The 14,243-nt window shown below is 41.1% G+C and overlaps 3 protein-coding genes across 5 annotated transcripts; 2 read left to right on the top strand and 1 right to left on the bottom strand.

The window, feature by feature from the left end:
- Positions 1-2,020: 2,020 nt before the first annotated feature.
- Positions 2,021-5,517, bottom strand: trip13 (thyroid hormone receptor interactor 13). Of its 2 annotated transcripts, none has more exons than XM_085918887.1 (14): positions 5,370-5,517; positions 5,078-5,150; positions 4,780-4,939; positions 4,578-4,704; positions 4,281-4,336; positions 4,068-4,158; positions 3,914-4,013; positions 3,771-3,834; positions 3,613-3,699; positions 3,342-3,448; positions 3,095-3,248; positions 2,913-3,025; positions 2,773-2,842; positions 2,021-2,693 (listed from the first exon to the last, which is right to left on the bottom strand). In XM_085918887.1, the coding sequence occupies exons 2-14, from the start codon at positions 5,146-5,148 to the stop codon at positions 2,598-2,600; spliced, it is 1,296 nt and encodes a 431-aa protein (XP_085775013.1). In that variant the 5' UTR covers positions 5,149-5,150; positions 5,370-5,517; the 3' UTR covers positions 2,021-2,597. The 2 variants fall into 2 exon arrangements, with proteins under 2 accessions (XP_085775013.1, XP_085775014.1); XM_085918888.1 differs by having other exon boundaries at positions 3,914-3,986.
- On the top strand, positions 5,459-9,644 carry brd9 (bromodomain containing 9). Its single transcript, XM_085918886.1, has 17 exons — positions 5,459-5,633; positions 6,070-6,278; positions 6,367-6,492; positions 6,578-6,707; positions 6,795-6,852; positions 6,960-7,104; positions 7,188-7,298; positions 7,506-7,666; positions 7,765-7,897; positions 8,000-8,075; positions 8,261-8,356; positions 8,417-8,549; positions 8,635-8,746; positions 8,823-8,879; positions 8,954-9,059; positions 9,132-9,302; positions 9,370-9,644. Exons 1-17 carry the CDS (start codon positions 5,585-5,587, stop codon positions 9,450-9,452), a joined length of 1,956 nt encoding a protein of 651 aa, XP_085775012.1. The 5' UTR covers positions 5,459-5,584; the 3' UTR covers positions 9,453-9,644.
- Positions 9,645-9,967: 323 nt separating this feature from the next.
- Positions 9,968-13,394, top strand: zdhhc11 (zDHHC palmitoyltransferase 11). 2 transcript variants are annotated; one of them, XM_085918418.1, is made up of 11 exons: positions 9,968-10,196; positions 10,814-11,032; positions 11,271-11,449; positions 11,524-11,625; positions 11,702-11,826; positions 11,921-12,076; positions 12,445-12,563; positions 12,637-12,686; positions 12,765-12,828; positions 12,922-12,997; positions 13,098-13,394. In XM_085918418.1, exons 1-11 carry the CDS (start codon positions 10,179-10,181, stop codon positions 13,238-13,240), a joined length of 1,251 nt encoding a protein of 416 aa, XP_085774544.1. In that variant the 5' UTR covers positions 9,968-10,178; the 3' UTR covers positions 13,241-13,394. The 2 variants fall into 2 exon arrangements, with proteins under 2 accessions (XP_085774544.1, XP_085774545.1); XM_085918419.1 differs by lacking the exon at positions 9,968-10,196 and adding an exon at positions 10,634-10,711.
- Positions 13,395-14,243: the final 849 nt, after the last annotated feature.

Below are 14,243 nucleotides of genomic sequence, written 5' to 3'. Positions count from 1 at the left end.
TTTTTTCCCCGCCGCATGAACTCATTAATGTGTATTCTGTACACACCACTCTGCTGCAGAGTATATTCCAAATGATTGGACATGGTTGCAGGAGGTCCTTAGTTCAACAAAAATATGTTACAAATGCCAATAAACTGTTTTCTCCTGAGAGCAGAAGTGTCCAACTCCGGTACTCGAGGGCTACTATCTATAAAAATAAACTGAACCGCTCATGAAAACATGAATCAAATTAAAATGTTATTGTATTTATATATTCTTATTTATTTTTCAATTTTTATTTTGTCCTATATATTTCGTTGGTTTGTATTCTATATATTTTTTTATTCATTTTTCAATTGTTTTTTTTTGTATTTATTTTTGCTTTTATTTACTTGCTTATTTTTTATTTGGACAATTTGGGTCAAAAATTATTCAAATGAGGGTCGGTCCTATGTGTGCAGAGCTTGCTGATGGGCTCATGACCTTATTCCACTACCTGGAATGTTATTGAATGCTATCATTGGAAGTTCTCAGACAGAGGATCTTCACATATGTGCTGCTGGGATGCGCGTCAACATTTCCATATCTCATTGATGTCTGTCTCCCCTCGTTCTGCCTCACCTAATTATTGCCTTTGCTTCACATATCCTAGCTTACGGGATGCAGGCTGCATCCTCCTCGCGTGCCTCTTTTTCTTCGGCAACATCAGACACTTTCCTTGAAAGGATCATAAACATGCGCTGGGAAAATGTCACAATGCAAGGAGAAGAGCCAGGAAACGGAAGCAGGAAATTTCAATAAACAACCAAACTGATCAAGGACGTCGAGGGCATCATCAGATCAGTATCAAAACCTGCCATGTTTTTACTGTAATTATTGAAAAGGTTTCCCATCTTTACGCAAAATACTGACCGGCGTCTCTATTCACGTAACATAATATTTGTATTTGTCATGTTAACAAAGTCAACGACACATTTTTCTTTTGTTTCTGGCTTCTCTGTTACTGGAATAGAAATGAAAGAAAAAAAGTTTGAAACAATATCAATGACTTGTTTTCCTTTCACTTGATTAACTTTTGATAGCTTTGTGAAGATCACAACTTTCTAGCAGAGCAATTATGGTTTTCTTTACTGTAGATGTTCCGGTATTTCTCCACCGCCTCCGTTTTTGATATGAGGGACTTTTGAACTGGAGGGAATCCAATCTAAGATTTCTTTTTAAATCCAGGTTTGGTGATGCATCTATGAGTAAAGTACAAAACCCTCTGTTTGATCCTAATGCCACACTTTGGCTAGTAATGCAGCGTGTCAATGGTTTTTAGTTGTGGCAACCCGAGCAAAGTTGTTTTTAAGGTGACGCTGTGGGGATTAAATATGAACTTTCCTTTTGCCTTCTGCAGGAACCTTTGAAGTTGTGTGAAGGGGAAAAAAAAAAAGTTGCTGGCCGACAAACAAAGAGCCCATTGTTTGGTGTCTGCAGCTGACATCCAAAGAAGCCGAGTATTCACAGAATGTGAGACATGCTCCTATGAACAATGCCACCACTGATCTCTTCATATAAACACTGCTTATGACTGATACGTATCAGGAGCCTCTGTGACAGTTGCACGTTTGGTTCAAGGAGGCAGCAAGCGCCAGACAAGCCCGGAATGTCACTCTGGGTCACACTGTCTGAACTCCTTCTGACAACTTCTTGCGTGAGCAAGTCTGGATAAGTCCCTGCTGCAGATGTTTTAAACGACAACTTGCTCACCTTCATCTATTTGATCAACTCCCAATCAGCAACGACTAGAATTCAATGGGAAATGAATGGCGTTGTGGCATCGGGGCGCCATCTGGTGACGAAAACATGTAACTGCGGCTGTTGTGCATAAACGGAATAAAATATTTTTGGGATTTATGTGCAACAGCTTTGATAGTGTGCGGGAAGTAGTTTGCATGAATATGCAAATATGCAAATGTTTGTGATTGTTTCATATACTGCCTCATAATCAGCATGAGAAATGTTGGAAGCTGTCAGAACACAAAGTAGAAAAAAGTAGTCACGTCAAATGGCTTTACTTTGAAGTGTGGAATTCCACATTTCATTCAAAAAGACAGACCTGAGCGAACAGTTTGGTTGTGCAACCACGCAGTTTCCTCAATACTGAACATGTTAATCAACACCTCTCGGACAGTGTCGATCAAAATTGATCATGACTTTGTTAACTCCGATTCTTTAGGTGCGAACAATAGATTGCGGTCTGTGACGATGAAGGATGTAAACGCGACACAAACAGGTCGACGGCTTGGGTGGATTTCGCATTTGCAGCAGTTGCCGCGGTGCAGCCGAGCAAACATTTTCTTCAATTTCAAATATATACATGTTTGGGGTTTTTTTTCTTACAAATATTGACTTTACAACTATGGTAGCAACAGACAACAATATGTTATTGACAATGGAACCGTCATTAGACGAGGCTAACTCTCAGGCATCTTAAACCAATTAGCAACTGAAAATACAATACAAAATCCACAGACAGCATTTATAACAATAACTTTCTGTGGCTGAATCAATTTGTGTAAACATTCAGCACCAGGTTACCTGATGACGCCTCATGAAAAAACATTTGGTGTGCGTCAGACACCATTTACCAGGTAAGCTCTTTCCTCCTTCTGCATATCCACCGCCTTGTCCATGGCCTGTAGAAACTTTTCTAGGGTCACTCTTGGTGACTGGAGGAGAAAGAGCATGATGAAGAAACATCTTAAGTCCTACTTGTGCGTCTTTTTCGGGTTATACTCCAACGCTTACCTTTACAAAAAGTGCATGAGCTAGAAAGGGTAATTTTCTCAGTGATCTTCCACTCAGGCCTTTGCTTTTTCTGGAAAGAACCAAATGAAATGTTTCAAAGAAAAGCAGGCGGCTGATGCATGGTAGGTATGTGTCCTCACAAGGCGATGTTCCTCAGGGTCAAGCTGTTTTCAGATAGATTACTCTTGGCAAAGCCCATGGTCTCCATCTCCGAGATGGTGAAGATGGGCTGCCGTGGGTAAACGATTTGACACTGCACACATCGGGGAATCTTTATTAATATGCGTGCCTGCATGTGATCACTTTCATTTACTACTCTTACCTTCATAAGCTCCTCAAGGCAGGAAAGAAAAATGTTGTAGATGCCTTTTTCAGACGGAGGTCCGATGTACTGCTTTATGTCCGCTCTGTCTACAAAGGCCAAGTCGATTTTTTCCGTAATGTTAGAGGTCGTCAGGATCACCACGTTGGAATGTCTAAAAAAAAAAAAGAACCTGAACGTTAACAACATGCAGAACAACATGACAAAAACAGAAAAAAATGTGAAATAATGGGTGAATTTTTCTAACTGTTTGATTTGGTCCAGCTGAGTCAGGACAGCGTTGACCACACGGATGGCGTCAGATGGTTCCGTTCCGGCCTGGCAGGCGTTCCTCGCTGCTGTCAGACTCTCCACCTAACGTCAGCGACACAAGACAAACATTAACTGGCCTGGTATCAAACATATTTCAGGGGGGGAGGCATTACCCCTGTGCCCCCCCCCCCTAGCTCCGCCAGTGCCTGCCTTTTACCCAAAATTAGTTGGAAAAAAAACATGACTAATCGATTTGTTTTATTTACCTCATCAATGAGGACAAACACAAGAGCATCTTTGTCATCAATAAGCTGTTGAATCTTCTGAAACATCTTTGTGACCAGTTTTCCACTCTGCAACACAGACATGGGATGAGCGACCAAATTGGATCGGTTCCACAGAAAACTCAAAAAAGCGTTTTTACCTCAGAGAACCACTTTGAGAATAAGCTGTGGCTGTTTATCTCAATAAACTGTCCATATGTGTATCTGCATGGAGAGGGAAGAAATAAAAAGTGCAGTTGCGTTTGAAGGCGAGGTGGCTTTAATTAAATGAAGGTCTTCTCACCGGCTTGACAGTCGGATTGACAGTTTCTGGGCAAGAGCTTTGCACAAGGATGTTTTCCCGGTGCCTGGGGGCCCTGGATGTGTGAACAAGAAGAAAATTCCTGACATCAAAAAAATGGTGATAATCATCAAAATATTGTTCCTGAACTTCTTACCGTGGAGCAGCACGACACGATTCCACGAAATCAAGTTGCTGTCCACGTTTTTGTCCGAGAAGTAGATTGTTGTTGTGACATAATCCAGTAGCTGGAGGAGAACCAGAATGAGCATTTTGTTCTCATGTAAATTTCCATGTAATGATAGTGTATGGTCACAGATGAGTGATTTGACATCTGATTTTATTGAGAGACCAGACTACTTCATTTTACCTTCGTTTTGACTCCATTGTCATATACGAGACTCTCCCATATACCATGGAAATCAGCTGCCAAGAAACAATGACAAAATTACGATTCAATGTTCTAATTATGTGACCATTATACTTCATGGCTATGTAAGAGCAGTTCTTTTACACATGTCAACTGACTAGTTTTCATTTTGCCTCTATTCAAGTATAGTTTATAAATAGCGTTCTTAAATAACGATAATACAACAGAACACAAACACTGGCAATAATACAATCATAACGATTATTCCTAAATATTCCTTGTTTATTGAAGCGTCACCTGCTGGAAGCAACCAGTGGGTAGCCGCTGAGAGCTCCTCATCCTCTTCCAAACTGAGTGTACTAGGCCCATCCTCAATCAGGGTGAAGATGTGGAAGGAAATTGTGCAGCTCGTCAAATCGAGGAGCTGATTCCGGAGAGGCGGAAATGACAAAAGATTAACAAAACAAAAATAACCATTGATCTCGAGGAAACTAACTACCTGTGATGGCATATCCTCCTGATCAACTATAGCCACAGATTCTACATGAGTGTGCAGGAAGCCTTCATCGAACTCTGTCCACTTGAAGTTTCCAAATACCATGTTGTGGCGATTTAGAAGAGCCTGGACATGCATCCTCACCTCAGGCATTTTAGCTGTGCTAGAATATCAAGATACATGGGGGGAGGCGCTATTAACAGGCTTCTATGGTTATTATAGCAAAGAACATCAAGCATACTACTACCAATAATAATATCTGGATCTAGTCATGTCAATTCAATTCATGTATGGGCCATACCTTCGGGATTTAACGTGGACCTCGACATCGATTGTTTTTTTGTTTTCCACATCCATATCGTTGATTTCCATTCCTGATGAGCAAATGAACAAAGGATTTTCAGCTTTCTTGACTACTCTTTTGTTTTGAACGTGACAAATGAAAGACATTTCCCACTTCGAGTTTTGACAAATGGTAGATTACGGTTGGCTCTACCTTACGGTAGCTAGCTAGATACGTTAGCACGACAGCTAAGTGTCGTTGTAGCTGAGAAACAAAACTAAACTAAACTTAACGTAAAAAGTATACATACCGAAATGTACTTCACAGAAGCGAAACTAATACTTTATCAAAGAAATGTCCAAAAGCTTTCGAATCTAGCGCCCTGCTTTTTGAACCGGAAATACTAAACGCCTATCCGTGTCGTCATGTCCGTTTATCATCTCTGTTAATGCTAAAAAACCAATGCTAACGAGAACGCATGATACAGACTGAATAAACCAACGTTTTAACTGTAAAGTTTGCAAAATGGGGAAGAAACACAAGAAACACAAACCGGAGTGGAGAACAGTTGATGGTAATTGAATGTATTTGTGACAGTTTGCCAGTTAACGATCGATACTCTGTTATTGTTGTTGCTATCTTCGTGCTAGTAGTGCTTGCTAGTACTTGCTAGTAATGGCAGCAAATCTAGTTTTTCATTCATAATCGATAATTGAAGAGGCTTTTAATATCTATCATTCATTACACCACTACTACACAGTAGTACAATTTATGACATTGACTTGTAAATGGTGTTGCAATTTGTCCCATCAGATGCAGCGAGAAGCTCATGTGATTTTTTTTTACCCAATTATCATATAAAAAAGCATGACATTAAATCTAATAAAACCATTCACCAGACTATTCCGAGAGCATTCCCAATTGCCCTCTGTCAAATTTCAGCACAAAAACATCTAAAATACATCTACGTGCACAGCAAATGAAAATGTCTTCTCATTTATTTGTTTCAGACTTTGAAGACAAGGCATTGGAGAAGCCACTGAAGCTCGTGCTGAAAGTAGGAGGCAGCGAAGTGACAGAACTCTCGGGTTCGGGCCATGACTCCAGCTACTATGACGACAGATCAGATCACGAACGCCACAAAGAGAAAAAGAAGAAGAAAAAGAAAAAGTCTGATAAGGACAAATATGTGGACGATGAAGAGAGAAAACGAAGAAAGGTCAGTTCTATGAAATGACGCCTACATTTTATTGTCAAATCTAAGCATTTCTTGGGTTCATTTACAAATACTGTCTAACATCTGACAGGAGGAAAAGAGAAAGAAAAGAGAGCGAGAGCAGAATGAATCCGAGGCAATACCTACCACTGCTGTCAGCACTGGCGTGCCCGTCGAACCTTTCACGATATCCAAAACGATGAGTATCAAAATAGAGGTGAGGAATGTCAATTTCAGCCGATAAATTGACTCCGAATTCCTGTTGGTAGTCTGATAATCACACAAATAATATCTTCAATCAGCCAGAAGAGAAGAAAAGGAAGAAGGAGAAGTTTGAGAGTGAGTCTGAGTTTGAGGAATTTCACCCAAGTGTGAAGGTAGATGTCGAGCTCCAGGGAGAAAGACCCGTGCGAGCGTGTCGAACACAACATGGCAAGGACCAAATTAAGTTATCGCCATTATTAAGATCAAAATATGACACAAAATTGAAACATTTTTATTGTCCCCCCCCCAATACAGAGAACGAGTCCACTCCCCGCCAGCTGTTACTTGAGCACTTCCTCCGCCAGCTGCAAAGGTGAGGACAAAAAAATGGAATCGTAGTCCAAGTATGCTCACTTCCTGTCAATCATAAATCCATCTGGGTACGACCGCCCTAACCATGTCTATTTCTTGTCCTCACAGAAAAGATGCCCATGGTTTCTTTGCCTTTCCAGTAACTGATGCGATTGCTCCCAATTACTCAATGATCATCAAACACCCGATGGATTTCAGCACCATGAAAGACAAGATATCAAACAATGAGTACAACACGGTGACAGAATTCAAGGTGAGTAGAAGCCACTGCTCAAAATTGTCACTGTAGCACATCGGAATGACGTCTTGTCTGTCTTAATGCCTTTTGTTCTTTAGGCCGATTTTAAGCTGATGTGTGACAATGCCATGGTTTACAATCGCCCGGAGACGGTCTACTATAAAGCGGCCAAGAAACTTCTCCATACAGGGTTTAAGATGATGAGCAAGGTAATGAGCTTCATGACTCACTTGGTCTTTCCTCTAGCAACTTTTTAGTTACCTCGGAAAACATCCTGTTTCAAATTCAGAGGAGGTCAAATTTTATATTGCATTTTTAGTTTGTGATAACATTTCACCTGTTTGCAAATGTTTTTCTTGCATATTATGCATGAGAATGTCAATTTCATATGTGACGTGTTTATTTCTTGCCGACAGGATCGCCTGTTGGTTTTGAAGCGCAGCATGTCTTTCATGCAAGACATGGCAGCCATTTTGGGAGACGAAGAACTCGCTGCTGATTTACCGCCGACGGAGCTCACTCCTATCCCGGTGGAATCGGCCAGAAAGTCAAAGAAACAACCCGTGAAAGACATGAAGTAAATAACCTTTTATTTTGTTTGTATTTATTTACTTGTCTGCTGAAGGAAACCAACAATTAAGACCTTCACCTCCTGGCTTCCTTCTCTGGTTTCAGCTATCTTTTCGAGCCAGAGGGGAGCGCCTGCAGCCTGACTGACAGCACAGCGGAGGAACACGTTCTCGCTCTGGTGGAACATTCGGCCGATGAAGCCCGAGATCGCATCAACAGATACATGCCAAACTCCAAGGTGCTGTACTTTGCATGATCAATATGTTCCCTGTGCCTCAGTGCTGCTTACGCTGATACGGCTTGCTCATTTGGTTTTTTTTTTGTTTTGTTTTTTTTTTAGATCGGCTACTTGCAGAAAGAGTCCGACACTTCTCTTGTGTACACTGTCGTCAATCAGCTCGATCCCGAGGCGGAAGGTTTGATACCCCAAATTCTTGATATGCAGGGTGATTTAAAAAATGGACACAATTTTAAACAGAAATATACAAGTTACTACATTGTGAGTTATGGTATAAATAATTTATTTATTTATTTATTTATTTTAATAAAAATTGGGGGGGTATGAAATTGACAAAAATAATACTCGCATTCATTTTTGCAGAAGAGGAGACTCTTAAAGTGGACTTGAGTTCATTGTCAAATAAACTCCTTCCTGGATTGACAACGCTGGGCTTCAAAGATGACAGGAGACACAAAGGTACATATTCAGATGTTTGCTCGTGAATTTCTTAACACCTTAGAAATTCCGCCCTTGCAGTGACTTTCCTGAGCAGCGCCTACAACATTCAGAGCCTTCAGAACAACTCGGTCTTTCCAGACCTGCTACCCGAGGAGTCGGACTTGCTGTGCTCGGCGTATGGAGATGAAACGGGGGTGCAATGTGCTCTGAGGTAGACATGGGGAGTTTTTGATATTGGAGAATAGTGACATTTTCTGACAGTCACCAATTTAAGATCGTGTCCTATCTCCTCCAAGCATACTGGACTTTGTGAAAGGATGTGGAAATGCCACCAAGCTTTGGGTGGATGAAATTCTGGATAAGATGACAGGAAACGATCACACAAAAGCTGCCAATCAGATCCGACAGGTATGCCGCTCGCTACATCGTTACACGTAGATCATTACATCTACGCCGATTGTGACCCCTCACGCTAATTTCTCAGAAGAGGAACCTGCTGCTGAAAGCGGACGAAACCAAGACAGGCCTTTGCGACATGCAGGTGGGTTGCGTGAGGGCTTCATCGAAGTCCAACTACAGCCATGCTTTGACTGGGGTTGTCGGTTTTATTTTTAGATGGTGGATGGTCCTGGTCTTGGAGAGAGCAGTTCAGTGTTGGACTTCATGTCTTTGAAGAACTACCCTGACATGTCTCTTGACATATCCATGCTCAACACTTTAGGTATATTTATCCAGCTCATATAAATGTAGCGTATTAAGACATAAAACCGACCTACCTTCGTCTGTATACCAGGTAAAGGTGTGAAGAAGGAGCCAGGAAACGAAGAAAGCCAGCAGAACTTTGATGATGCCGACAAGCTTCTGCAGGAGTTTCAGGAGGCTCAGGTGGACCGAGTCGGCTCCAGGCCTTCTTCCAACCTGTCGTCCCTGTCCAACGCCTCCGAGAGGGATCAACACCACTTGGGTAGTTGTCAATGTTGAGTCGATGTTTCGTCTCGACGCTCAACTAAACAGTTTTGCTCGATCGACAGGGAGCCCATCACAGTCGGAAATGGTTCACGATCCCTACGAGTTCCTCCAGTCGCCAGAGTCAGAGAGCCCAGCCAATAACTGAGCAAATGATTTCATTCTTCACCGGCATCGACATCGCCCGTCACTGTGACGTCGGATCCGTTCGGTACTGTGGCGACGACGCACATCTTGTGACCTCTTCTAAAGAATGTGATTTGTACAGATTGTTTCATTTTTATTTGTATGTTGGTTTTTTTATTTTGTACGAGTGCAACAGTCAAAATAAATGTTTGCACATGTATTTATAAATATGTGTGGTTTCATGTACTGCTGCATAATCGGTATTATGAATCTCAATACACAAAACACAAAGTGAAAATAAGATTTAACGTAAAACGGAGCCACTACACAGTATCATAAAATTCAATATTGGACATGTTAATATCTTTTAGACATAGTCGATCAAAATTGATCATGACTTTGTTAAATCTGATTGTTTGGGTGGTCTGTGACTGAAGGTCGTGAACGCACCACGAGCAGGTCGCGGACTTGGGTAAAGTGCGCATGCGCAACAGTTGCCATGGCGCAGCCGAGCGCCGCTGAGCAAACTGTTTCTTCAAGTTAAAAGTCCATGCAACATCTTTTCTTAGGCCGAGACAACAACGTCAGCAGAGTCGCTTTTATCTTTTCTGTTTTCACGTCTTCCATGTTGCCTTAGTTAGCTGCGCCATTAGCGTGACGTGCTGAGGTTTGACACAGTGAAAAATGAATCGCTCTCTGGAAATCGCCGTGTGCAATGTTTTGATCTCAAATCGATTCGGAGGCTGATATGAACCCTGCAACAAACGTAAGTCATTCTCATTGAAAGGCATTTTACGGGTAATAGATATTTTTACCTACAAGACTTTTCGATTATGTGCATGGTAAACTCGCAACGTGTTTTTCTTTATCATTTGACGCTGCAAAAAGCGCCGATCAAACAGTCTATTTAGGTCACAGAGTTTTAAAATACTAGTTAACAGTCAACATAGTGGAAACAAAAGACAAAAATACAAAGGACCGAGAGCAAAACATGTGAGTCAGATGATTCAAAGAAAGGGATGTAGCTTCTGTGTGATTTTTTTTTTTTAACTCCATAACCACTGATGACTTAAAGACTTTCACCTTTTATTATTTCAGCCTTGATTTCATCTTTTTATTCAAAGCTTTCTATCATGGCTGTCAAAAGACTAAAATAGATTAAAGTTCGCTGTTGTAAGTTTATTTTTATTTTTATTTTTTTAGAAAAGCTAGGAACAGTTGTATATAGTGGACTCTACTAGAATCCCTGCCACAAATCTAACATTTTCAATGGCTCAAAAGGTTTTTATTTTTGTTCGAGGTCAAGTATTCTGTTAAATTTTTCTGAGTTTGCAAATGACATTTGGTCATCAGGACAATTTCTAATGAATGATTTGCATCTAGATGAACGTCCTCAGTGGGAAATTAAGGCGAACTGCCCCCATGCACGGCGGCAGTCGAAACGAGCTGGTCTCGGACAAGACCCCGCGGGCGAACGGTTGGACGTGGCCCCCTCAAATCTTCCAAGTCGTTGCCTGGCTATTGTACAACTACCTCGCCGTGGTGGCCTTTGGAATGTTCATCCCTCTCCTACCTCTACCATGGAACCATGTGCTCTACACCGTATCTTTAACGCTCTGGGCAGATGGTCCAGCTGTCTCTCAGATGGCGAGCGAGCTAACAAATTAGCATTCCCAACCACACAAGGTTTTTCTTGTGTGTTGTTTTTTTTTTTCTATGAGCCTCTTGTTTCAGACATGAATCTCTACTTGTATGTGACTCTATGAAAACTAAATGGGATCGAAACAGCGCCGTTTTTGTCTTATCCCAGCACTTTCCCTTAACGCTAGCGCCATCTAAGTTTACAGGTTTGGCTTTCCTTGTGCACTTGCTCAGTCACATTGCCGCCGTCAGCATAGATCCAGCAGATGCCAGCGTGAGGGCCAAAAAAACCTACACCGGCCCGATGCCTCTTTTTGACCGGACCGTGCAGCTTCATGTCATCCAGGACTTTCACTGTTACCTGTGTGAAGTTAAAGTGTATGTATGCAAGCTAGCCAAACTCGATTTTTTTTGAAGAAACATACGTGATGTTGGTTGTTCCATTTCCTCAGCGGGCCCAAAGTGAAACACTGTAGCATTTGCAACAAGTGCGTGTCGGATTTTGATCACCACTGCAAATGGTTGAACAACTGCGTGGGTGGCAGAAACTACGGGTAAGACCGGCGATACTGTAATTTGGACTCTGATGTTAATTGGCGCAATTATGAGCTCCCCCCGTGTTGCTTTCAGGTACTTCTTTGCAGCCGTGATTTCTGCGGCGGTCGGCACGAGCCTGCTGATCGCTGTCGTCTTGTTTATATTCATCCAACACTATCTCGATCCAAACGCCCTACGAACCAGCCCTCAATTCCACGGTGAGTCATGGCTCTATTGGATAAAGGACACAAATGGATTGTTTGTTATGATAATTTTTCATTCAAGTGTTTTTGTGTGTCCAACATTCTGCAGGTGTGTTGGCAAATGACACCTGGCTGGTGTTTTTACCATCAGCCCCCATAAAGACTAGTTCAGCCGGTCTCCTTATAGTGGCCTTTGTTACAGCCATGCTGAGTCTGGCTTGCCTGGTGCTTCTCTGGCACCTTCTCTGTTTCCATTTCTACCTCAGTAAGTCACACGTATTAAAATCTGTAGTGAATTTGGGGCTCTGATAAAAAAATTAAAAAATGGCGGGTAAATGCTAATTTCCTTAGCATTAGGTAAAAGGATGATATAAGTGCTCTGTTTTGGTGCACTTAAAAGTGAATTTAAAAGCTTTTGTGTCCACAACTTCATGCCTATTATATCAAAAAAAGTAACTTACTAATGTAAATTAAAAAAGTAAAAAACTCAAACTAACCTGCTAACGACCTTAGCATTAGCTAATGGTGAAAGGTATTTAAATCAAGAGATTATATCACGAGGTAAACTTTGAAATGAGATTCTCTGCCTATTATGATTTTATTTTTTATTTTTTTTACTGGATATCATTACAGTGTGTAAAGGACTAAGCACGTATGAGTACATCAAGCTCCAGCGTCAAAAAGAAGCCAAAAGTGGAGACAGTGATGTGGGAAATTCACACAACCTACAAATAATAAACAAAGTTTCACAGGTGACAATTTCCTACTTGCTCCCCCTCTCAATTATCCCTATGTTGTCTTTTAACGCACATTTCTATGCTAAAGAATTCCTTGAGCTCTACGGATTGCGAGCCAACCCATATTCACCGAGCAAGGTAACGACATTAATTGTCGACTGCTCCTGTTGTGCCAGTCCAAACTGCCAAAGTTGAACGATGTGTTTATTTCAATAGTCCCTGCAATCCCGATGATAAAGGACCAATTTCCAACAGACTGCCAGAGCCCATCTGCACCGAGGTAAGGAAATACACTGCAACTTTTTTTTTTTACATGCTTTAATTCTTTCAGACCCATTAAGGGCTATATAAATAAATTTGACTTATGATCTAGATGGAAAACACCAAGAAACCATCAGAAAAGGAAAACACCTTCCATCATGACACACAGAATTCTGCAGAGAAAGAACGTGAGTATTTTTCATCCATCCATTTTATGCAGCTGTTTTATTTGATCCCATATTTCCATTTATGTTGATTGTTCTTTCACATTGAAAATGGCCCAAAAAGGAGAAAGCGGTACGAGCACCTCAAGAAGCTGGAAGCCCGATGCCGGCGACGAATTGCAAAGTGAAAGCGTCAAATCGGTGGAAAGCGTGCCAGAGGTGCAGGATCCCCTCGGAAGCTTGGTGATGACTCCCGATGATACGTAACAGTCAGTCGTGCACTGGGATTATATGTCGCGCTCAGGGACACCTCGTTAAAATGAGTTACCATGGAGCTATTGGTGCAAATGAGGACATCCTCAATATGACACCACCGCTTTCAAAATAGACTCTCTCCTCTTTTTTTTTTTTGTATAATTAACTCCACTTTGTCTTTTGTTATGTTGAAGTACAAGCTTTTCACGTTATATGGCGGTCCATCTTCAATGTCGGCGTCTGTGCCATTAATCTCAGTCGAGTGGATATTTTTTGGCATCTGCAGCGCTTTTATTTATTTTCCAAACCAAACCTGTTCCAAGTACAGGGCAGTCACGCTTATATCATGTAATTTTATCTGCCGGGCCAAAGCAACAACCTTGTATGGTAAAATAGATTCGTGTGTAGAGAATAAGGCACATTCTAGTGGGAGATGAGTATTTAATTGTATTAGCGTAATTTCATTTCAGTAAAGAATTAAGAACAATTATTTTCTCTTATCCTTCTTATGCTTGAGCCTATGTGACCAGAATCTTACATTTAGGGAACTTCTGAAACGTTCTAGAATTTGCTGCATCTTATTAAATGTTAAATATTTCAAAACATTTTTGTGTGCCAGTGAGAGATGGTATTTCATGGAATATACATAAAAGTAAAACTCTTAAGCAGATCTCATTTGGGGGCCCTGCATACTGAGTTTTGAGCCCCCATGTCTCAATTAGCATACGTACATTAATTAGTCTGTACATAACAAATGTGACACAAAATGCCTGAGAAAAAATGCTTCATTTAGCCAGAAAATGTATCCTCTTCTTAAACAGCGCCCTCTAGTGGACTAAGAGCAAAAGTGCTAATCTCGGCCAAAATAGTGCCTCTGACAGAATACAGTAACTAGTAAAAAACAATTGACATCGCCCATAAAAAATATTAATATAAACTGTAAATAAATCACAAACTGTGATACACATTAATATCAATTCAACTTAATAAAATAAATGCCTTAATCTGAATTTTA

Source organism: Syngnathus leptorhynchus, chromosome 8 (assembly GCF_054491065.1).
Source record: "Syngnathus leptorhynchus isolate UIUO chromosome 8, UIUO_Slep, whole genome shotgun sequence".
NCBI lineage: Eukaryota > Metazoa > Chordata > Actinopteri > Syngnathiformes > Syngnathidae > Syngnathus > Syngnathus leptorhynchus.
Note: the sequence above shows the minus strand (reverse complement) of the source record. Positions and strands in the feature narration are given on the sequence as shown.

What these genes read in the sequence shown, in the direction of transcription:
- trip13 (XM_085918887.1), bottom strand. Translation starts at nt 5,148, where the DNA reads ATGGAAATCAACGATATGGATGTGGAAAACAAAAAAACAATCGATGTC. An exon ending in TCAATCCGACTGTCAAGCCG is followed by an intron (nt 3,835 to 3,913) that starts GTGAGAAGACCT and finishes CTCTCCATGCAG; the next exon opens with ATACACATATGGACAGTTTA. An exon ending in ACCCTGAGGAACATCGCCTT is followed by an intron (nt 2,843 to 2,912) that starts GTGAGGACACAT and finishes GGTTCTTTCCAG; the next exon opens with AAAAAGCAAAGGCCTGAGTG.
- brd9 (XM_085918886.1), top strand. Translation starts at nt 5,585, where the DNA reads ATGGGGAAGAAACACAAGAAACACAAACCGGAGTGGAGAACAGTTGAT. An exon ending in AAGAGAGAAAACGAAGAAAG is followed by an intron (nt 6,279 to 6,366) that starts GTCAGTTCTATG and finishes AACATCTGACAG; the next exon opens with GAGGAAAAGAGAAAGAAAAG. An exon ending in GATACATGCCAAACTCCAAG is followed by an intron (nt 7,898 to 7,999) that starts GTGCTGTACTTT and finishes TTTTTTTTTTAG; the next exon opens with ATCGGCTACTTGCAGAAAGA.
- zdhhc11 (XM_085918418.1), top strand. An exon ending in GGAACCATGTGCTCTACACC is followed by an intron (nt 11,033 to 11,270) that starts GTATCTTTAACG and finishes GCGCCATCTAAG; the next exon opens with TTTACAGGTTTGGCTTTCCT. An exon ending in TACCTGTGTGAAGTTAAAGT is followed by an intron (nt 11,450 to 11,523) that starts GTATGTATGCAA and finishes CCATTTCCTCAG; the next exon opens with CGGGCCCAAAGTGAAACACT.